The sequence below is a fragment of the Phyllopteryx taeniolatus genome, chromosome 3 (assembly GCF_024500385.1).
Source record: "Phyllopteryx taeniolatus isolate TA_2022b chromosome 3, UOR_Ptae_1.2, whole genome shotgun sequence".
Taxonomy (NCBI): domain Eukaryota; kingdom Metazoa; phylum Chordata; class Actinopteri; order Syngnathiformes; family Syngnathidae; genus Phyllopteryx; species Phyllopteryx taeniolatus.
The window spans coordinates 10,486,397-10,509,985 of NC_084504.1; the positions used below are offsets into that span (position 1 = coordinate 10,486,397).

The 23,589-nt window shown below is 37.9% G+C and overlaps 1 protein-coding gene across 1 annotated transcript in view; it reads left to right on the plus strand.

Moving 5' to 3' along the window:
* The first annotated feature begins 2,261 nt into the window (after positions 1–2,261).
* Positions 2,262–23,589, plus strand: part of ppil2 (peptidylprolyl isomerase (cyclophilin)-like 2) — a 30,081-nt gene continuing 8,753 nt past the window's right edge. The window contains exons 1-13 of the mRNA XM_061766948.1: positions 2,262–2,417; positions 2,624–2,673; positions 3,390–3,435; positions 3,539–3,601; positions 3,674–3,725; positions 8,229–8,280; positions 8,402–8,493; positions 10,711–10,800; positions 10,880–10,955; positions 11,022–11,182; positions 13,930–14,005; positions 19,360–19,466; positions 22,313–22,402. Coding sequence (XP_061622932.1) covers positions 2,386–2,417; positions 2,624–2,673; positions 3,390–3,435; positions 3,539–3,601; positions 3,674–3,725; positions 8,229–8,280; positions 8,402–8,493; positions 10,711–10,800; positions 10,880–10,955; positions 11,022–11,182; positions 13,930–14,005; positions 19,360–19,466; positions 22,313–22,402 — 987 coding nt within the window. The 5' untranslated portion in view covers positions 2,262–2,385. The remainder of the gene's footprint in view (positions 2,418–2,623; positions 2,674–3,389; positions 3,436–3,538; positions 3,602–3,673; positions 3,726–8,228; positions 8,281–8,401; positions 8,494–10,710; positions 10,801–10,879; positions 10,956–11,021; positions 11,183–13,929; positions 14,006–19,359; positions 19,467–22,312; positions 22,403–23,589) is intronic.

The window sequence follows — 23,589 nt, forward strand, 5'->3', positions numbered from 1 at the left end:
TTGGCCTGACAGAGATGTGACTACAATCTCAAGACAAATTTTGCAGCATGTTACAATGGAATTCTAAGTTAACCGTTTAGGAAGTTAATGGCAAGAGGGAAGAACATGTTGGAATGTCTGCTAGTTCTAGTTTGCATTGTTCAATAGCACATACCTGTACATGTACAAAGACTTGCATGGATTTCGTACTGAAGCATGGCGTACGCTCAAATCCAGAAAACGTACGCACAAAAATATTCAGATGTATGAATCTGTGCGTACGCATGAATCCAACCACATTTCCTTCATACATCCCAACCAATGTGGAATGAGCGCACATGTTGGAGTAGCCAACTCCTCCCTGTCCACCCCTACATTTAAATATGCAAATCATAAATGAACCCGGCACCTGAGATGCCGATCTCTGCATGATCAGAAAAAAAGGAAAATGAGCAAGATGATGAAGAAAGAGAATTTTTCTGAATGTGAAGTTGCTCAATGAAGTGGAGGTGCGCAAAAAAATCCTCTTTGGCACGCTGTCCTACGGCGTTAACAACACGCGAAAGAGGAGCGAATGGGACGGCGTGTGTGCGGCTGTCAATGATGTGGGGTCGGAACAGCGCACACACGCTGAACTAAAAAAGTAGTGGTCAGACATTAAGGTGGATGTGAAGCGAAGGGCAGCTGCCCACCGCAAAAGTGTGGCCAAAAAAAGGCGGACGAACCGGCGCGGAGGGCCTCATCCCGTTCGAGGAGAGAATCGCTGCGATCATGGGTGACGCTGCTCTCTCAGGGGTGGTGGGAGCACATGTGGCTGACTATGATCACCCCACAAGGTTAATACCATGTATTTTTAGAACTCACAACAAATGTGTTTATACAGTAACCTCCACTTAGCCATGTGAGATAAAGGTTAATGCTTAAATGTTGTATGTGTGGTATTCGTAATAATCTTTTACATTAAAATAGAAGCACATCAACATATCAAAGAGGATATCAAAAACTTTGACTCCTTTTTGATTACTCAATTTATTCTTTTAATACACTGGAGAGGACACGCACACCGACAAAAAAAATCACGTTTTTTTTTTTTCGGAGAAGAGGGGTAAATTATGTCAATTTAAACATTTTAATCATGTCCAAACGATGTACATGTTTAAATGGAGTAAATTCAAAGGACTCTTTTTCAGTGCATGTGCTGGAGTCACGAAGCGATTGTGAGGGCAACAGGCGGCATAAATGATCGCCTTGATCAATTAATAGGTGTCCTCACAAATATCAGTGGTTGATTAAATACACTGGTTAACAAATGAATTCTCAGTCCTTGCCTTACATTGTTGAAATCAAATGTTGCCGGGCATATATATATATATATATATATATATATATATATATATATATATATATATATATATAATAGGACTCCAAATAATTTCAGACAAAAATGAGATTTGAAGATTTTCACGACCATAATCATACTTGAAAGGATTTATTAGAAATGCTGCACTATAATGAATACACACTGTAAAAGTACTGTACGTATATTTGTCACATTTTTATTTTGTAATTTGTAATAATATTTGAAATTACTTCATACAAATAAGAGGTTTAAAATATGACAATTATTAACGAACTTATAATGATTAAAACTATATTTCACACGATAATAAATTGTACACATACTACAGAAATACTTAATTTGCAACATTAGAATTATGTACTTCATACAGTATGAGATGGAAAATAATAACAATTATTAATGTACTTAAATTATTTAAAATACGTTTTGCGCTGTTGTAAATTGTACACATAATCGTAATTAAATGCTTTACAAGATTAATCAGAGGTGGGACTAAATCATTGTTTTGCAAGTCACAAGTAGTCTTAAGTCTTTGCCTTCAACTCCCGAGTCTAGACAGGCAAGTCCCGTGTCAAGTTGCAAGTCCTGGACTTTGAAACTCAAAGTCAAGTCGCAACTCCAGTTTTAGGACTTGGGACTTGAGTCGGAACTTGAGAGCAAAGACTTGAGACTGACTTGTGACTTGCAAAGCAATGACTTGGTCCCACCTCTGTAATAAGTATGTCATCTATTTCATACAAAGATGAGAATGACGGTCATGATAATTTGAATGTATCTAAGAAATTTAGTTTGTGCACTGCAAAATAAATTACCTATATTATAGTAGTGCTTAAAATAATTTGCAATGTTTATTAAATTTTGTTTTAAAGTTTTTCAGCTTCGTTCTACTGGGTAAATTGTAATAACGTTTGCATGTAGAGGGCGCTCCAGCGCCCTTCCGGTAAAGCGACGATTGCGAAGAAGAACACGTCAACATACGGGTTTGTCTGTGGTTAACTAAGCAGCAGTCCCCGTAAAAGCATTATTATTATTTGAAAGACGCAAACATGGGGAAGCGGCAGCACCAAAAGGACAAAATGTAAGTTTAACCTTCACATAAGTATGCGACAGAATCATCTCACAGCTTTAACGCGCCTATTTTTGTTGTTTTTAGCATCAGTGGCTAATGCTAGCAGGCTAACTATTACGAACTGTCTTAATTTTGCCAATTCAGACGTATTTAACAGTTATTTCATTGCCTGTTTACCTCCATTAAAGCATAATTTTCCTTATTCTTCAACACAGGTACATTACGTGTACAGAGTATACCAACTTCTATGGAGGCAAGCGGGCAGGTAAATTGTGTGAGCCAGATGTGGGTTCAAGTACATTTTTAAAAGAATACAATTTTTGTTAGCCATTGCTTAATCTGCGGGTGTAATAAACATTGAACTACTTTAATACTACCCTGGATATCTGCTTTGACTGCAATTAACCGAAATATTCTACATATACAGAGAAATACTAATATTAGATGGATGAATATTTTATTAATCCAAAGGGATTTTACAGAATATTTTTGTTTTTAAATCAATAAATAGTATGAAGCAATTCATAAGGAAATGGCTGTGGTAAATTACCAATGATTATAATATAGGTACACACTGGAGAGTTAAAATAAATGATTATACTATGATACAAAAGTTGTAATATTATGAAATTATATTGATTTTTTTTTCTAAATAAAATTACTTTAGATTTGTTACATTAAAATAAATCTCCAATAAAATACAACTTTATTCTCGTTGCAGTGTTTACGACTTACATTAAAAAAATGACTTTATTCTTATATAATGGACTTTTTTCTTGTAATTTGTAACAGTGACAAAAAAAGTCGAGAAAAATATATTTTGTAATAAATGTCTATGTCATGCTAACATTTTCCCTCAGCTGTGATATTCCATCTTTGTCTATACACGTATATACAGTATATTTGAATTAAAGTCTATTATGCTGAATATGTAACTATTTAGTGTTGTGTTTGTCAACATTGGCTTTGCCTGGCTGTCAGAAATCCCGCAGGCCAACTTCAGACGTCTTCCGTTCGACCACTGCAGGTGCGCCATTTTGTTAACTGGCTTTCTGTTGAATGAAATGTTCAGTAAACATTGAAACTCACTCGTACACTCAAACCATTAACCATGTTTTCTACTTCCTCAGTTTGTCCCTTCAGCCGTTTTCTTATCCCGTGTGCACTGCAGATGGCGTCGTCTTTGACTTGCTGTGAGTACATTCACATTTGATCACAAGCAGATTTTATCAAATATATTTAGATGTGCCCTTTCTGTCTTTTAGGAGCATTATTCCATGGATCAAGAAGTATGCAACTAATCCCATATCTGGAGAGGTAACATGAACATGGAGACTTAAAAAAGAAAAAGACCATGTACTCAGTAGTGGTGGAACGTTTTTTTGAAAACTGTCCAAACGGTTTGGTTCAACTGTTTCGGTTTGGTCCCCATGTGTCCTGCGCTATACAAGTGAAAGCCCATTTACTTCAGCAACCTGAGGATACGCGATGGTAGCATGCAGCTAGCCAGCACCTTTAAAAAGTGAAAGGCATATACACGAATGGTTAAAATTTGTACACTCTTTACCTGATTTGGATGTGTATGCCCTAAAGCTCAAAGCCTAAAGCCCATTTAGTTTGTTTTGTTTCAAATCAATTGTGGTGTTGAGAGACAAAAAGATGAGATTAGTGTCCATGTGCCATGAATGGAGAGATGTAGAAGTTCATGGAGTGAACTTTATGCATAAGCTGCACTCATTCACAATGATTATCATCAGGTAGCTACAGTGGTGTGAAAAAGTATTGCCCCCCTTCTGAAATTCGTATATTTTTTTGCATAGTTTCCTGACTTTAAGATCATCAGACAAATATAACCCAAGTGAACTTAAAATCCATCCATCCATCCATCCATTTTCTGAGCCGCTTCTCCTCACTAGGGTCGCGGGCGTGCTGGAGCCTATCCCAGCTGTCATCGGGCAGGAGGCGGGGTACACCCTGAACTGGTTGCCAGCCAATCGCAGGGCACATAGAGACAAACAACCATTCGCACTCACAGTCATGCCTGCGGGCAATTTAGAGTCTCCAATTAATGCATGTTTTTGGGATGTGGGAGGAAACCGGAGTGCCCGGAGAAAACCCACGCAGGCACGGGGAGAACATGCAAACTCCACACAGGCGGGGACGGGGATTGAACCCCGCACCTCAGAACTGTGAGGCTGACAGTCTAACCAGTCGGCCACCGTGCCGCCTGAACTTAAAATGATGTTTCGAAATGGTGATTTCATTTATGAAGGAAAATAATAAATAAATAATAATGTGTGAAAAAGTAATGGCCCCTTGAACCAAATAACTGGTTTGGCAATCCTCAGCAGCAACAACTGAAATCAAGCGTTTTCTGTAACTGAGTCTTTCACATCTCTCTGGAGATATTTTGGTCCACTCACAGAATTGTTTGAATTCACCAAAAATGGAAGGTTTTCGAGCATGAAGGGCCTTTTTAAGGTTATGCCGCTGCATTTAATTCAGATTCAAGTATGGACTTTGACTAGGCCACTCCAAAACATTGATTTTGTTTGTTTAAGCCATTCAGAAGTTGACTTGCTGATGTATTTTGGGTCGTTATTCTGCTGCAGAACCCAAGTGCACTTCAGCTTGAGGTCACAAACCGATGGTCCATATAATATTCTTCCAAAAGTCTTTGGAATAATTCAGATTTTGTTTTTGTTTTTTGTTTTTCCCCCAAAAGTAATATGAGCCTTTATGTTCTTTTGGTCAGCAATGGTTTTGGCCTTGGAACTCTGCCATGGATACCATTTTTGCCCAGTCTCTTCCTTTTTGTTGTGTCTTTAACACTGACCTTAACTGAGGAAAAGGGAGGCCTGCAGTTCTTTAGAAGTTGTCCTGAGTTCCTTTGTTGCCTCATGGATGAGTTATTGCTGTTCTTATGGGTTAATCTTTGTAGGCCGGCCACTCCTGGGAAGGTTCACCACTGTTCCATGTTTTCTCCATGTGAGGATAATGTCTCTCCCTATAGTTCACCAGAATCTTAAAGCTTTAGAAATGGCTTTTGTAACCCTCTCCAGACTGATAGATGTCAATTACTTTATTTCTTGACAGCTCGATTATTCTGTAATTTCTTTAGATCGTGTCATTTTGTTGCATCTTTTTTAGATTTTTTGTCTGACTTGACTCTGACTTGGTGTGACTGTGAGTACGAATATTTGTTTGTTTATATGTGCCCTGTGGTTGGCTGGCGACCAGTTCAGGGTGTACCCAGCCTCTCGCCCGAAGATAGCTGGGATAGGCTCTAGCGCACCCGGAACCCCAGTGAGGATAAGTGGTACGGAAAAAGAATGAATGAATGAAAACCACTGACTTCCTTCCCGGAATATTGTCACTTTTCTCTTGAAAAAGATGTGATTTTCAACTCGTAGTATTAACAATAACGTTGAAGAGTGTACAACTTCTGACTTATTATATTACCAAAAAGTTATGAAAAAATACTATATTTCTCTAAATAACTTTTAACAAACACGATCAGAAAAAATCTTGAAAAAATAGTTTTCTAAAAAATTACAACTTGAAAAAGCCTGACTTTAAACTTCTAATTTTGATCAAAAAATATTTTTGAAATTAAAATAATTATTATAACTAGGAACAACTTTGTTCTCATAATATTATGACTTTTTTTTAATCCGAAGGTACAACTTCAAACAAGTTATTGTAACACATAAAACAATACAATGCAATAAAAAAAATACAACTCAAGTCTCATAATATTGTCACTTTTTTTAAAAAAAGACTTTGGATTCATGGTATTAACAGAAAAATATTGGTAAAAACTGCATTAAAAAAAAAAAAAAACGTCACATTAACAAAAAGTGATTGAAAAAAATATTGAAAAATGACATGGTTTCTCTCTTAAAAATGACTTTAAATTTATAATATTAAAAAAAAGAAACTTTATCTCAATAAAAATTACTTTGTTCTCGTAGTATTGTGATTCTCAACTCGTATTTATAAACAATTATCCCCCCCAAAATCTTGAACATAATAAAACTTTAAATGTGTTATGTTGACAAATGTCATATTATGCATTTTTTCTTAAATATGACTTTAAACTTTTATTACTAACCAAAAATTACATAAAAAATAAAAACATTTAAATGTGATGACTTTTTTAAAATATGACTTTAAACAAGGAATATTAAAAAATAAATTACTAAAAACTTTGCTTTCTCAAAAAAAACAAAAAAAAAAAACCTTTGATTCTTAAAAAAAAATGCATCATGTAAATATAAATGTATCACTGGGACCAGAGAGGTTTACAGAGGTATTGCTGGAAACCAACATTGCAATAATTTCCTGTTCCATGGTTTTCATCCTGTGCGGAACGGTGATTGGTTAACAAATCCGACTCACAATTCTGAGGTCGTTGGTTCAAATCCAGCCTCTGGCTTTCCTGTGTCGAGTTTGCATGTTCTCCCCTTGCCTATGTGGGTTTTCTCCTAGTATTCCAGTTTCCTCCCAAATTTCCAAAATATGCATGGTACAGTCCCCTCCAAAAGTATTGGAACAGCTAGGTCAGTTCCTTTGTACAGGCTAAAAATAAACTAGCTTTTGGATTGAAATATACTGTGCACCATGGCGACGCAGAGTCAATGTCTTTTGCGATTGATCGGATTGGCGAATTATGACATTAAAGCTGATCAGCATAAAATGCTAATTATCGGGCAGATACCGATCAGGCTGATAAAGTCGGTGTAAAGTCTAATCTGGCCTTCCGATTCTTTTTGCTGATGAGTGGTTTCCATCTTGTGATAATGCCTGTATAGTTCTTCTCTCAAAGTCTTTTTCGAACTGTGGATTGTGATAGCTTCGCCTCTGCCCTGTGGAGGTTGGCAATGATGTCACTGACTGTTGTCTTTGGGTGTTTCTTCCCAGCTCTCACAATGTTTATGTCATCTGCTGTTGATACGCTTGGGGAACCTTTTCGATGTCTGCTGCTCAGTACACCAGTCGTTTCTTTCTTTTTCAGGACATTATTTGTTATTACTATTAGCCAATTATTTGGCTATGCCCAATGTTTTTGCCATAGCTCTGATCAATTTTCCTTCTTCTCTCAGCTTCAAAATGGTTTGCTTTTCTCCCATAGACAGCTCTCTGGTCTCAGTGTTTGCTTAACAGCAAATGCAGTTTTCACAGGTGAAAGCCAAAAACAAGCACTATCTAATGTTTAAACAATCTAAAAGGCAACACCTGAGGAACTAGAAACAACCATCAGTCAAATGTTCTAATACTTTTGCTCACTTGAAAAGTGTGTGGGTTCAAACTAAAGGTGCTCTGTCCTGAGTTGTCCAACACATCTAGATTTATATACCATGAAATAAATGCAGGAATTCTGAACTTTTGTCTCATATTCATCTTTTGATCTGAAACCCAAATTTTTTCATTGTACAACAAAAACAAAGGAATTGACCTTGCCATTCCAATACTTTTGGAGGGGACTGTAGGTGAATTCAAGACTCCAAAATTGTCCTTAGGTGTGAATGGTGTGAAATTTTGTCTATATGTGCCCTGCGATTGGGTGGTGACCACTTCAGGGTGCACTGTGCCTCTCAGCTGAGATAAGCTCCAGCGCACCCGCAAACCTAGTTAGGCTCAGCTGTACAGAGAAAGGATGAATGGTTATCATCGTACTATTCCTCTTTGCCATCACTCGTTCGCTTGATCATAGTTTCAACTTTTTAAAAATATTTTTCAAGAATGTTTTGGTTGAAATGTTGCCACTTGAAAGATGTTTTCTGTTGTAGCTTGACTTTTTTTTCTTTGTCTGTGAAGAAGCTAGAAGCCAAGTCGCTCGTCAAGCTCAACTTTTTCAAGAACAATGAAGGTAATCGTCAATAATTAAGTATATATTAATATATGTATGTTTTTTTTTTTTTGCCTCAAGGTGCTCCACTGCTTCGTAATGAATTCATTAGACAATGAATTTTCCTTAATTTTTTTTTCAGGCAAATACCACTGTCCCGTTCTGTACTCTGTCTTCACAAACAACTCTCACATTGTCGCAAACAAAGTCACCGGCAATGTCTTCTCCTATGAGGTTGGTCAACAATAAAACACACGCACGCGTTCACACATTCAAACATACACACACACACACTCAAGAGATTAATATTAGAATGTTACAGAAAAATACAAGTATTCGGGAAAAAAATAGAAAAAGTAGAAAAACATTAAGAATTAATGTAAAGCAATTACACAAAATAGCCAATTATTAAAAAGAGGTATAAGGGATTAATATAAAATGTTTAATGGAAAAATACCTGGCCATCCATCCATCCATTTTTCATACGGCTTATCCTCACTAGGGTCGCGGGCGTGCTGGAGCCTATCCCTGCTGATTCGGGGCGAGAGGCGGGGTACACCCTGGATTGGTCGCCAGCCAGTCGGAGGGCACATATAAACAAACAACCATTCGCACTCACATTCACACCTACGGGCAATTTAGAGTCTTCATTTAACCTAATATGCATGTTTAGAAAATACTAGGAAAAAAAACACAAAAGGAAAGATAAAGTATTCAGACAGAAATATTTGATTAAATGAACACAGGACAACTGGACAATTATTATAAATGTAAGAAAAAAGACCACATACAGTCACTCAACCATTATAGGTGTCAAAAATATTCAATTAATATACAGCTATGTTGATCATCCATCCATTCATCCATTTTTCTACCGGTTATCTGAGTCCTCATGTTCTGTATCCGAAATGAACAGCTGGGCGAGTTCTCAATCAAACACGCCAGGTTCGAGTCAATCTTGTTGTCGTGCGAAAGCTCGAACAACAGTGCAAGCAGACACGTTAGCCCAGCATCGACAATCCATTCACAAATTGTGACATAATTCGCCCGGCGCTGGCTCCTAGCCTTAGTAAAGCTGTCTTCGCCATCTGTCATCCATCGCTTCCACGCTGCTCACAACTTCACTTTGAACGCCCTGTTTACACCGATGTCCAGCGGTTCGTCAAGCCTCCCGGAATGATGGCAAGCCCCAAGTTATTCTTTGCTCATTAATCCATTGCTCGAGTTGGTCTTCCAACTCGGGCCACCTCGCCTTGTTTCCGCATTTTGTTTTTCTTTTTTTTCCGCGAAAGCTCATCTTCATCTTCTTGACTTGGTGAAGCTCGTTTTCCTGCTTCCTCCACTTGCGAACCATGTATTCGTTGATCTTGAATTCTCTTGCGGCTGCTCGGGGGTCCTTAGCCAAACCGATGTTGTTTTGATGCACACCCCGGAAAGGCTCCCAGTCAATAAAGCGTCAATAAAAGAAGAAGTAGCCCTTCACAATTATCAGTCTCTGTTTCAAAAACGTTGGTGAGTACAACATTACTCCGTCTCATGCTACAATAATCAGTTGATAAAAAGTAACTGGGAAAAAATTATTTTACAATAAACTTTAATGCAAAAGATATTTTAATCCAAATATTCAATTAATCAATGGAATAATCGATTCTAAAAATATTCGATAGCGACAGCCCTACTCGCCATATCTTGCTTCACTTTTTGCGGCTTCACTGAATTACATATTTTTACATCATACATATAAGATATGTATAATATAAAATATAAGATTTTATTAGTACCACAATGGAGAAATTTGCAATATCACTACAATATCTAATTTTATTGCAGATATTTTTCAATATATTGCAGGATTTTGCAGTGATTATTTTTCCAACAGATTGTTAAAGCAGAAGCTGGAGGAAAGAGTACATTAAAGACAGAATGTCCGAAGTCAAAATATATATGATTAGTATAATCAATATATGGTCACTAGTTTGTCTTTCGCGGGGATCGTCTGGAGTGTTATTCCCGCAATAAACCAGGGATTACTGTATTAGAAAAAAAATATGGAGATAAAAAATATTAGACTAAAATAAAGGAAATAATGGACAAATATTAGATGAAAAATACAGAAATATTGAAGAAAAAAAATTCAGCTAAACAAAAATATAAGATGAAACAATACCAAAATTTTAGATGATAATTCAATGTTAAGATATGGAATCTTAGATTACAAAAACAAAATTATTGAAAATAACAGAAATGATACAAAAATATTACACAAAAAATGCAGTATGACCAATCAAGAAATATTACATGGAACAAATTGTAAAACATTTAAAAATACTGAACGAAAAATAAAAAAATATTGGAAGTCTATATTCAAGAATACGTACTACTCTCAGAGATGCTTAATTCCGCGAGCGCTAATTATCTGCGTGTCTCTGTCTGCTGTGTACGTGTGTTCAGGCAGTGGAGCAGCTCAACATCAAGACCAAAAGTTTCAAAGATCTGCTGACTGATGAAAATTTTACCAGAAAAGACATCATCACACTTCAAGTTGTTTTTTTTTTTTTAATATGTCATTTGAAATACTAACCAACTAGAAACTTGATACTCATTAATTTCTCCCTGCTAGGATCCAACAAACCTGGACAAGTTCAACGTCTCCAACTTTTTCCACGTGAAGAATGACCTCAAAGTGCTGGATCCAGGTCAGATGTCCATCAGACCTTTGCTTCTTGTATGTTTATTTTAAAATATGTGCTTGTTTGATCCAGATGAGGAGAAGGCAAAGCAGGATCCATTGTACCACCTGAATACCACCAACCTGGAGACCCGGGAGACCCTGGCCGAGCTGTACAAAGACTACAAGGGAGATCAGCTACTGGCTGCCACCATGAAGGAGCCCGAGGCCAAGAAAACGGACAAGCTCAACACGGTAAGGAAGTGCAGTAGACATTGAAAATTGGTTGAATTCAGATTTCCGACTTTAAAGGGCCACTATTTACACGAGGCTGCCATGTCTATGTAATGGCCCCCTAAACTTAATATCTGGTTGGACCATCCTCCAACAACTGAAATCAAGCCTTTTCTATCACTGCCAATGAGTCTTTCACATCTCATTGGAGATATTTTGGCCCACACTTCCTTGCAGAATTGTTGGAATTCAGAACATGAAGGGCCTTTTTAAGGTCATGCCACTGCATTTCAATCGGATTTGAGTCTGGGCTTTAACTAGGCCACTCCAAAATGTTCATTTTGTTTTTTTAAGCCATTCAGAAGTTGACTTTCTTGTGTGTTTTGGATCATTATCCTGCTGCAGAACCCAAGCGTTCTTCAGCTTGAGCTCACAAACTGATAGCTGAACATTCTCCTTCAGGATTTTGTGTTAGAGCAGAACTCATGGTTCCATCAATCACAGCAATTTGTCCAGGTCCTGAACGAGCAAAGCAGCCCAAGAACATCACACTACCACCACCATGTTTGACTGTTGGTATGATATTCTTTTTCTGAAATGCTGTGCTACGTTTACGCCACATGTAACGAGACACACACCTTCCAAAAAGCACTATTTTCATCATTCCATGTAATATTCTCCCTAAAAGTCTTGGGAATCATTCAGATGTTTTTTTGCAAAAGTAAAATGAGTCTTTGTTATTTTTGGTTAGCAGTGGTTTTTGCCTTAGAACTCTGCCATGGATCCCATTTTTGCCCAGTCTCTTCCTTATTGTTGTGTCATGAACACTGACCTTAACTGAGGCAAGGGAGGCCTGCAGTTCTTTAGAAGTTGTCCTGAGTTCCTATCTGGCCTCCTCCAGTCATTGCTGTTCTCTTGGGGTAATCTTTGTAGGCCTCTCACTCCTGGGAAGGTTCACCACTGTTCCATGTTTTCTCCGTGTGAGGGTAATGGCTCTCTCTCCCTATGGTTTCCTGGAATCCTAAAGCTTTAGAAATGGCTTTTGTAATCCTTTCCAGGCTGATAGATCTCAATTACTTTATTTCTTGACTGCTCGACTATTCTGGAATTTCTTTGGATCGTGTCATTTTGTTGCAGCTTTTTTAGATCTTTTGTCCGACTTGATTTTGTTGCGACAGATTCTGTTTAATTGATTTCTTGATTGAATAGGTCTTGAGGTAATCAGGCGCGTGATCAGTGAAAATTAACCAAAAATTGTGATTTGCCACAATTAATTAATGATTTAACGAGGGAGATAATTACTTTTTCACACAGGTAACTGAATATTTTTATATTTTTTTTTAAAAAAGAAATCACCATTAAAAAAAAAACAGCATTTTAAGTTCACTTGGGTTATATTTGTCTGATATTTACATTTGTTTAATGATCTTAAACATTAAAGTGCAGAAACTATGCAAAAATAAAATAATTTGAGAAGGGGGCCAATACTTTTTCACTGCACCGTATTACCAAATTAGAGAATGCAAATATAGAGACGTTTTAATGCACATCTAAAAAATACACAAATATGAAAAATATGTTTTTGAAATGATGTAAAACCACCAAATATTAGAAGACAAATAAAATTACATGAAAATATAATGTAAATCTACAAGCATTTGATAAAACAATACAAAATTAGGGTAAAATACAAAAATGTTTACACAAAACAAAAAATAGATTAAAATATACATTTAGAAAAAATACAAATAAAAAAAAAATACAAATACATTTGAAGAAAATACACAAATATTGTACAAGTGTTTGCTAAAAATGTAAAAAAAAATTATGAAAAACTTACAAAGCTGTAATGTGAAATGTATATAAAAAATGCAAATATATTAGACAAAACAAATGATGCGTACAAAACACACAATATACATCATTATTTAAAAGAAAAACAGACAAAACAATTCAGTTAATTTGAACACTTGCTAAAATATCTGAAAAAATAGATGTTTAGACGAAAACAAAAAATAAGTTCGATACAAAATACACAATTATTTGAAAATATTAGACAAAAAAACTTGGATAATAGGAAAACTTACTAAAATAGAAAAAAAATACAAAGCTATGAAGCAAAAGAATCAAGACAAACAAGAAATCACCCTTTTTGACAAATGATGATGCGACTTGATTTCTATCACAGAGTTGCAAAGAGAAATTAACCAATTTTAACAGTCAAAAGAACATGCCAAATTGATATTATATAATAAATATTTATATTTTTTAGCAAAGCTTTTCTATGGGTGTGCTCTTTCATGATAAAAATAAATCAAATATAGCATATGTCTGCTGTGCAGCACCCCCCATCTATATACCCACTTAACTGCAGAGGTGCAGCCGTGTCTTGTTTGGCGGAGGAAGTGAAGAAGAATATAGGTCAGACGGTGCAGCGTGAGCTAATGTCTGCACGACAACTAGACCATGTTTCTACTTATCAATGATGACGATGCTGATAATGACCTCGCAGTGTTTTCATGGAGGGTTTATGAGGATTTGTCATACTTACTAGTCATAAAGAGTGTAGAATCCATTTTCTACACCGCTTATCCTCACTAGAGTCGCGGGTATGTTGGAGCCTAGCCCAGCTAACTGCAGACAGAGGTTTCCTTTATGTGCAGACTGTGCATTTAGGTCGACCTAATGACATACATAACTCAGGAAACTTAACAGTAATTATTCCAAAGTAAAGAACAATGTCACTGCCTTGCTGTTTTGTCCTTCAGGCACACTACTCAACGGGCAGGGTCGCTGCCTCCTTCACGTCCACGGCCATGACGCCAGCCACCACCAACCAAGCAGGCAAGTCAACTAAACCACTCTGTTAACACAGGAGGAAGAAGAGCTCACAAATACAGATAGTTGTGTTAAAAAAAAAAAAAAAAATCAGGCTTAAAAATCCAGACTTTGAATGTGAGGGAGAAACACTGTGGCAGCAGGGAAACATCTCCTGGTGCTTTGTCATCACAAGGTGCCCTCGTGAAGTTGATTAAGTATTCTGTTCATTCCTATTCCATGAACGCAATATTAATCACAGTACCGTGTTTTGACTTGTGCTGACACATACAACTTGCAAATTTTTTTATTGCGAGTTTAGTTCCTCTTTGTTTTTATTTAAAAATAAATAAAACTCAGACTATAATGACTAGTTTGGTTTATTTCTTTTTCGATTTAGAGTCCCCTCCAAAGGTATTGGAACGGCAAGGTCAATTCCTTAGTTTTTGTTGTATACTGAAGACATTTTTCAAAATATAAGAATATAAGAGATGAAAGTTCAGAATTACAGCTTTTATTTTATGGTATTTACAACTGTGAACAACTCAGGACAGAGTACCTTTTGTTTGAAGCCACCTAGTTTTCAATTGAGCAAAAGTATTGGAACATGTGACTGATGGGTGTTTGTAGTTGCTCAGGTGTTGCCTTTTAGATTGCTTGCGTAAGCATTAGATAATGCTTGTTTTTGGATTTGGGTTTCACCTGTGAAAACTGCATTTGCTGTTAAGCAAACATGAAGACCATAGAGCTGTCTATATGAGAAAAGCAATCCATTTTGAAGCTGAGAGAAGAGGGAAAATTGATCAGAGCTATTGCACAAACACTGGGCAGAGCCAATACAACAATTTGGAATCTCCTGAAATATAAAGCAATGACTGGTGTACTCAGCAACAGACATTGAACAGATTGGCCAAGGGTATCAACAGCAGTTGATGAGAGCTGTAAAGAAACACCCAAAGACGACAATCGGCATCTGCTGTAAAGAGCCAGGGCTGGAAGTTTACCGATTTCTTTTTAAATTCTTTTAAATTAGTGAACAGATAAGTTCTCAATGGACAGTTTTGTTATTGTGAGAATAGCATGATTATTGCTGAAGCAATAATAGCGTTTTGGAGGTACTGTATACGAATGTAAACATTGGATGGATGGGGATAGAAGTGCACGGTAATATATAATGTTTTTCTAACAAAAACCTGTGGGAAAACCGACAGAAACTACTCACGGCTGTTGAGAAGGACTCGGCGAGCACAGAAAATAGTTTTTTCGGTATTCCTGCTTTCACCTCTTCGCACCACCGTCAACCGTCCCTAAAAAGTTAACTTCGAGCCTTGAGAGCTCTGTTTAATTTCCACTGCTGACTGCACACTGGAGTCACCAGGTTAAATAAGCATGTCCTCTGAGATACTGTCACTATCTCCATCAAAGACGATGTCCAATTTAACCGAGTATTTGTGGTCCATGATTGGCGAGTGTGCTTGCCATTGTGCAGCTGCAGGGGACATGCACAGCTCTGTCTGAGTGGATAAATCGGACATAAGTGGTGAATGCTGTACACTTAGTACTTTATCACATTTATTAAATCATAAAAAAGATAGATTAATAGTGAAAGAAGAAGCGGTTTGCTAAATAGAGATGATGTGGGCGAGAAAAAAAGAAAGCGAGTGTCTATTTTAAATGATTCTCGCTGACTCCATTCATTTTTATGTACTCTGGGTACATTTTGGTCACAAGCTTCGCTTTTTCATCCACAGGCACATTATACATTATGATTATAGTTAAATATTGATGTAAAACAATATTTGATGCTTTATATACAATTTATATTGCTTCAGAATCATCTTTATTTGCCAAGTATGTCCAAAAAACACACAAGGAATTTGTCTCCGGTAGTTGGAGCCGCGCTTGGGTGGCGTAGTGACACGGCTTCCTTAAAAAAAGGAAATGTTTTCATGATTGAAAGCTTCTGTGCATTTAGATAGGCTGTAAGCCGCGATGGTGTTTCCCAATGATTAAAATTATGCAGCAAAAGCAGTGGTAGACTGATCGGCCATTCATGAAAACAGTTGCCAAACCACGCATACTGCGCGCACATGCTATGATATGGACCAATCAGGGTCAAGCTTTTTTCCATATTTAAATTGGGGAAGACGATCGATCTAATCAAAGCAAAGCTCATTTACATGTAGCATAATGGAGTAATCCGACCCACTGAAATGCCAGGCGGAATAGACCAAATTGAATAGCTTGAAAAATGGACATATTAGGCATTTTCAACCAATATTATCATGCAAACCCGATAAAAGGCCATCACAGATGATAAACATTCAATAGATAAGCAGTGATGGAAGGTGATATTTAAAAGGGTATTTGCTCCATGGGTTTTCTCCAGGTACTGCGGTTTCCTCCCACATCCCAAAAACATGCATGGTAGGTTGATTGAGGACTCTAAATTGCCTGTATGTTTGAATGTGTGTGCAAATGGTTGTTTGTTTATATGTGCTCTGCGATTGGCTGGTGACCAGTTTAGGCGGTACGGATTTGAACATGGGTCCCCAGAACTGTGAGGCAGATGTGCTAACCACCGTGCTGCCTGTGTGAAAACGTGTCGCAAAATTTTTATGTAGCCTCACTTCACTCGTCCCTCGCCCCTCAAGTCTCTGACCAAAGCCACACCCTCAGTAACGTGCACGAGCATGATTCTCAAACATGGCCAATCATCATGGCATGTGATTGTGATTGTGCGTAGTCGTGATATTTTAAATAGAGAATGCATATCCAGCTTTAACAAAATAGCACTGGTAGCAATACTAAATGATTATTAACACTGTAAACAGGTTGACATTAGCCATGGCTGCTATGTTGATAGCATGACTTCTTAATGGCGTGTTAGTATAACACTAAATATTAGCAGTTTGAAGTTTTATTTTTTGGGGGAATATTCAGTAAATCAAAAAGAGGTGATAAACGTACCTGTCGAGGAGAAATGTTGTTAATTCCATGTTGCTTCTGAATACTTCGAACTGCCTCAAGTCCCTTTGCTCTGCTTCTGTTTGCTTGTCTTGTCCAGTTGTTAGCAAACAAGGGATGGTCATTTTTTTTCCCTGCCAGACATCCATCCATCCATCCATTTTCTGAGCCGCTTCTCCTCACTAGGGTCGCGGGCGTGCTGGAGCCTATCCCAGCTGTCATCGGGCAGGAGGCGGGGTACACCCTGAACTGGTTGCCAGCCAATCGCAGGGCACATAGAAACAAACAACCATTCGCACTCACAGTCATGCCTACGGGCAATTTAGAGTCTCCAATTAATGCATGTTTTTGGGATGTGGGAGGAAACCGGAGTGCCCAGAGAAAACCCACGCAGGCACGGGGAGAACATGCAAACTCCACACAGGGGGGGCCGGGGACTGAACCCGGGTCCTCAGAACTGTGAGGCTGACGCTCTAACCAGTCGTCCACCGTGCCGCCCTGCCAGACATTGGTATTCCAAAATAGTTGGCAAAGCTCCTGAAGCGCAAGCTACCAGGTTAGAGCAAGGCTGTGTGCGCGAAAATGCATGACAAATGATTGACACCTCGTCAGTCACGCCTTTTGACTCTGATAGGTTGTTCTTTCTCGGACACGGTGGTTCCTTTTTTTTTTTTTTTTTTAAAGAAAAGTTAAAAGAAAATACAAACTCCCCTTTTAATAAAAAAAAAGTAGACTTTTTACTGTCAATTATATACTGTACCTGCTCAAGAACTTAGCATAAAAACATTTTTTTTCTTTATTTATTTTAGACAATTTAAATGAAAAATAATAAAGAAACAAGAAATATTTATACTACTAACTTCAGGTTACCGCTATCCACAGGCCTTAAGTGGAACTTGTCTTGCAACTTGTCAAACAAATCAGACTGATGTTCGTCTACCAATTAAATTTATATTGATATCTCAGGGCTCTACACTCACTTTTGCACTGGTAGCACTGGTGCAGCCACCTTTTTCAGGTGTTCGAACATTTTCACGTCCAAACATTTTATCAACAAATGTTTACTTGATCAACACTAGTCATACATGATGAAACTTGGAATGCTAATCATCCACAAAAACGTCATTGCAAAATATCTTTTCATTTAACATTTGGGTATGAACTGTATTTTAAAGAACACATTTTACATAAATAAAACAAATAATGTAAACTGTACATGAAAGTCACTTTTTAAATAATGGAAGTAGTAGTATTTGGATTTCCCTACAGTCCATACAGCATAAAAACGTATTCATATATGATAAAACACTGTAATTGGTTTTTGTTTTGTATTTTTTTCTGAACAATACAACAGGCACCGCACACAGATGGCAACATGTTTTTAAGGAACTTCGCCCCCGCCGCGCACTGTAAAAAATTTGGTGTTGAATGAAAGTTAAAAAAAGAAAAGATGAAACTATTTCCACGGATGTTTTGAAGGTATGTATTTCAATTCAGCTAGTGTTGAGTACATGCCTGACTTATGTAGCTAAATAGAGATAAAGTTACAAGTATCTGTGTAAATTGTTACTTTGTTTTTAAGTTGAGCAAACACCTCATGTTATACAGTGTGGGTAGTGAGACTTATGACGCGATGCGCCAATGGTGTGTCCAACTTCCACTTTGAGTCGGAATTTATAAAACTTGCGACATGTAAAGGCAGAGTTGTGTGCTCCCCGCACTTATCAGCCTTACAAACGAACAACAAAACATGTAACTAACAATGCATCTAGTGTTTTACGTGAGAAGCAGATGGGATGAGTTCCATGTCGGGCTTGTGAGTTTCATCTCCCTTGCCGAGTTGGAGATCCGACTTCAGGAAGAGGAGGTGATTAAAAAAAGTGGGGTGGATGGCTTGATGTCATGTCATTATGAATCTGTGTGAGTAATCAGCACTATCTGCGCCCTTTTCAGCGGCACCTCCTTGCCCGACGAAGCAGAGGATAGCTCCGCCACGCGAGGGGGGGAGGGGGGTGAATCGGCACGTGTGCGCGCACCCGTTGGCAGTTCATAACAACAAGAAGGCGCTCTTTCAACCACCAAAAAGATGGCGACTTTCAACCACCCTGTCTTATATAGTGAGACCGTGTAAAGGAAGCATTAAAACATGCACTCGCAAAAGTGCGACCACATGAAATTTTGACTCCCACACGTATGCGACTGTTTTGATTGCAGTCTCGAGCCATGTATCTTCTATTTTGAGGTTTCCACATAATTAAATAAGCTATCTGTATTATTAGAACACCTCTGTGTGTGGTACTGGGCGCTTATTAGTTGTCGGGGACTACCAGACAATGACGTTATGTTATCCTAAAATGCGTGGGAGTTGAAGTGCAGCACGAGCGCACACATCTGACTTGTTCGTTGTGTCGTAGACGCCATCGCTGACGACACTGTGCGCTACAGCTACATCAAGAAGAAAGGCTACGTCCGCCTGCACACCAACAAAGGAGACCTCAATGTGGAGCTACACTGTGACAAGGTATGTTTCTTTTTACGATTGGTCATCACCTCAGCCAATCAGAATGATGCAGACTCCCTTTCCCCTTCTCCCCTCCTGCTCCCCCAATGCTTCCACAGTGCTCTATTTGCGTCCTGCTGTTTAGGAATTAATGAGCGGCACTTGCATGTCGCATACACTCTCCATCACACAAATCCTCAGCTTACCTTCCTTCGCATGTCTCTGACCCCCGCCCCACCGCACACCCCACCCTGCAGAAAGGACGTGAGAGCCAGCGCGATGCTCATTGCACACGGCGTTACCATCAATGTTACTGTGGATACTCGTCAACTGACTGTGATAAAATAGCATTTGAGAGGTTATTCTGGATGACAAACAACACTACTGTAGCCTGACATTATTGTCATGTTTCAGTTTAGGGGAATAATTAATATTTTTCCATACGGACTGGACTAGAATGCATCTGCAGTAATCCTCCGCTATGAGACAGAAGCCGAGCCCTGCCTCGAATAGCGAAAACCTAGTAATTGATATCTTCCTTAAATGTATTTAATTAATATAATTTCAGACTCTCCTTACATTATCCTTAAAAATAAACAGCTTACATACCACTGTAATGACTAACCATTGCATCGCTTTGGATTTGAGATCAGCACAGCTTTTGAGTAGTAAATAAAGATTAGTAGGTGAATCTCGGCTTGTCACGTCAGTTATGAGGGAGTGTAACAAGTTGGACAAGTTTAGGCACCTCACACTTGAACAGTGTGTGTTTATATACTGTATGTATGATATAAACACAGAATCTAGTGAGTAAGTTAGTAGAAAGTGTGTTGCGATTGTAAGAAAAGATAATGCAGTTCATGGAGTGAATGGCAAACCGCAAGTAAAAAAGCCACTGACATTCAATTAGAGCCATGTGGTGAGTCACTGTTGCTCACGGAACGTTTAGTTGTATAACTAAAAAAATGTTTTATTATATTACAAAAGCCCTTTCTAAATCTTGTTTTTGTTGTTTTATAGTTTAAGGTGTCACAAAAGCAAAAATCATTGCTATCAAATTCAATGTTCGGCTTGACGTTTCTTTCTGAAGAAGCTTGTTTTCTGTTTTGGGATAAAAAACTGATGGTTTTGGTGTAACCAACACACATTGTACAGCTCTATTGCTAAATAACAGAAAAAAGGTGAAAGAAGAGATTTGACTCTTTCTCTTGGTAGGTTTTCTGCCTATTGTTGCAGAACACAAATATCTGTGGATTCTTGAAATATCAGTCAAAATGCTCTAAAATGGCTAACAGAAAAATATAGGGAACCCTGCTTTGAAAATGTCTGTCAGTGAATGAGCTAAGGACTTTCCCCTATATGTCAAAATTGGAACTAAACCTTGATTTCAACCAGTATGCATACATTTTCTCTATTAATTTCTGCACTTAAAAATGATTAAAAAATAGTGAGCCCACTCTAGATTTCCGTGGCTCGTGTGTATAGCATGATCCCAAAGTGTGAAGATCGTTTGGAGGAGTCGCAATTGTTGTTGTTGTTTTGTGTTACTAGCCTAAAGATAGTTCAAGTGAGAGAGCCTTTAGGCATGTCAACGGTCGACGCGGCCAACTTTGTTCCCACGTTGACATTGCCGATCGCAATGCAGAGCCTCTCGGCAGCACATATAAAAAATTATATTGCTGAGCATTCTGGAGCTTAAACTCTCACAAAGACACACACACACACACACAGTCATGTTAAGGCTGTCAGTGTGGAGTTTTCTTAACCTGGATGTGCGCTTTTGAGATGAACAAAAGACGTTTTTGCCACATTGCTTTGATGCCTCTGGCAGCGCCAAATGTGACATGATTGACGTCAGTGTTGCTTGTTCTTTGGGAAGGAATCTTCTGTTTCTGTAAGACACACACTTGACCTTGTTGGAAAGATAAAAGGTCCTTTAACACTAAATTAAAATGTCTAGACAACTTTATTAAACCAGTGATTGTTAAGTGGTGGGTCAGGGCCCAAAATTGGTGTGTAGGTTGCAAACAAAAAATCAGTATAATCAAACACAGCTGGACTCCAATGAAGGTGTAGAACCATCTCAAGGATGATCAGAAGAAATGGACAAGAGACTGAGTTAAATATGAGTGTCGCAGCAAAGGGTCTGAGTACTTATGGCTGTGTGATAGTTCAGTTTTTCTTGAATAAATGCAAAAATTTCAACAATTCATTTTTTTTCTGTCAATATGGGATGTTGTGTGTACATTGAGGGGAAAACAATGAACTTAAATGAGTTTTGCAAATGGCTGCAATATAACAGAGTGAAAAATTTAAGGGGGTCTGAATACTTTCCGTACCCACTGTACGTGCTTCTGATCAGCAGCAGCTAACACTGTTTTCTAATGCTAATTTGTGCATTAAACACAACTCAATGCAGCTCTGCCTATCTTTCGGCTTTGACATGACCTTTGTTTCACACAGTGCAGTCCAGCTGTGACTGTAAAATTGTGGATCCTCACCCAGCTTTGCTGCCAAATCATGGGTGGAGAAAGTCTATGTGGGGGCAGAATTATGTAAATTAGCCCAAATTATGATGTCACAATGCATTAAAACTCAGAAGGGCTCGTTGACACATTTTTAGAAATAACAAAATAATATATAATAAAATAATAACTAAATATTTACTTGGTTCTTTAATTTCACATTTGATAGGCAGTCAGAATGTTAGTATACATTTTATTAACATGTATGTCATTCAAATTCATGAAAAATTCACTGAGAAATGAAAGACAATGCATTCCACTCTCAATGTTAGTAAAATTCATATAGCGTTTACATGTAGCATGTACCATTCAACATTCAGTGTTTTCCTTGTGCTTCCTCAGATTCCCAAAGCAGGGGAGAACTTCGTCGGCCTTTGTAAAAAAGGCTACTACGACGGCACAGTCTTCCACAGGTCCATCCGGAATTTCATGGTAAGAACACAACAATTGATTTGCTCTTCTAAATTTCCCATGATGCACTGCATCAATGAGCTCAGCAATCAGGGGATTGGCTTAACCTTAAAACACATTTGTTTGGATTCCAAAGCTGTCTTCTCTCGTGTCAAACTGTTCCGTAAGTGTGAACTGATAAAACATTAAAGCTTACATGCTCAAAATAAACCAAATGTATATTTTGGAAACTTTGATGACATGCTCACTTTTGATTGACACTTTTAATCAACGATGCTGGAAAAAAATGCTAGCGTAGATGCATTTTGAATGTGGTTTTATGCTTGATGAAACTGTAATGTACCAGTATTTCCACGAGGTAGTGTGCATTTTGAATGTGGTTTTATGCTTGATGAAACTGTAATGCACCAGTATTCCCACGAGGTAGCGCTACTACACGCTAATCCAGTGGAGGACAAAGTCAGGCTCGTGGAACTTGTACGGCACCCTCTGTGCTCTAATCCGGCCCACTAAACATTTAGATCAGCAGTCACCAACCTTTGGGAACTACTTCTTGGGTATTGACTAATGCAAAGGGATGCCAGTTTGATACACACCTCTGAAATAACAAATGTGCTTATTACCTTTAATTATTTTATTAATTAATGATATTCCTCTATGTCAAGACACTGATTAGGTTAATGATTTCTCAAAATAATTAGCAGCAATGATTTGGCAAGGTAGGAAACAGACAACTATCAATATGCAACACTTAATTTCTATAAATCTCTGCACGTCTTTACACTTTCAAATACATCAGTTCTGCAACATTCTTAGGAAATCACATTGTCCCATCACTGGTGAACTATTTTTAGAATAGGCCTATTATTAAATTATTATTATTAAATAATAATATTTTCACGGCCATAAGGCGCACCATATTAAAAGGCGCAGTCTCAGTTATGGGGTCTATTTCTGTATTTAACACATACATAAGGCACACCGCATTATTGGGCACAGGCATGGTAAAACATGCGCTAGCTTAAAACATACGGTAGCATGCATGCACGCTAAACAATGTTTTTAAAAAGGCAGCGGGAGCAAAACTGAGTTCGGTTGTACTTTATTGAAGTATTTAACAATGTACTCACATTATTTTTTTGATCAATCCTCATCCACAAATCCATAAAAGTCCTCATCTTCTGTATCCGAAATGAACAGCTGGGCAA